At 65.8% G+C, this 278-nt stretch overlaps 1 protein-coding gene across 1 annotated transcript in view; it reads left to right on the top strand.

The window, feature by feature from the left end:
- The window catches only part of CMIP (c-Maf inducing protein), a 249,451-nt gene extending 249,293 nt beyond the window's left edge, over positions 1 to 158 (top strand). Inside the window, exon 21 of the mRNA XM_007452537.1 lies at positions 105 to 158. Coding sequence (XP_007452599.1) covers positions 105 to 158 — 54 coding nt within the window. The remainder of the gene's footprint in view (positions 1 to 104) is intronic.
- Positions 159 to 278: the final 120 nt, after the last annotated feature.

Genomic DNA, 278 nt, shown 5'->3' with positions numbered 1-278 from the left:
GGGTGGGAACGCCGGCCGCCGGCGGCGGCGGGGTTGGGGGGGAGGTGGTGGAGCTCTGCGCCACCAGGATCTGGAAGGGACTGGATCCTTCTTGCTCCCCCCAGGCCAAGCTTCCCAACCTGAAGGAGGTGGACGTCCGCTACACGGAAGCCTGGTGAAGCTCCCGCTCGGCAGGAAGGAGTTTGCAACTGCGACACGCAACTCTTGACTAATAGCTGTAGAGCAGCGGGTCTCGGGGTCCCACCCCGCGTCCTGGCTGTGAGATAGACGGGGGAGTC

Source organism: Lipotes vexillifer, unplaced genomic scaffold, assembly GCF_000442215.2.
Source record: "Lipotes vexillifer unplaced genomic scaffold, Lipotes_vexillifer_v1.1 scaffold443, whole genome shotgun sequence".
Classification (NCBI taxonomy): Eukaryota; Metazoa; Chordata; class Mammalia; order Artiodactyla; family Lipotidae; genus Lipotes; species Lipotes vexillifer.
Note: the sequence above shows the minus strand (reverse complement) of the source record. Positions and strands in the feature narration are given on the sequence as shown.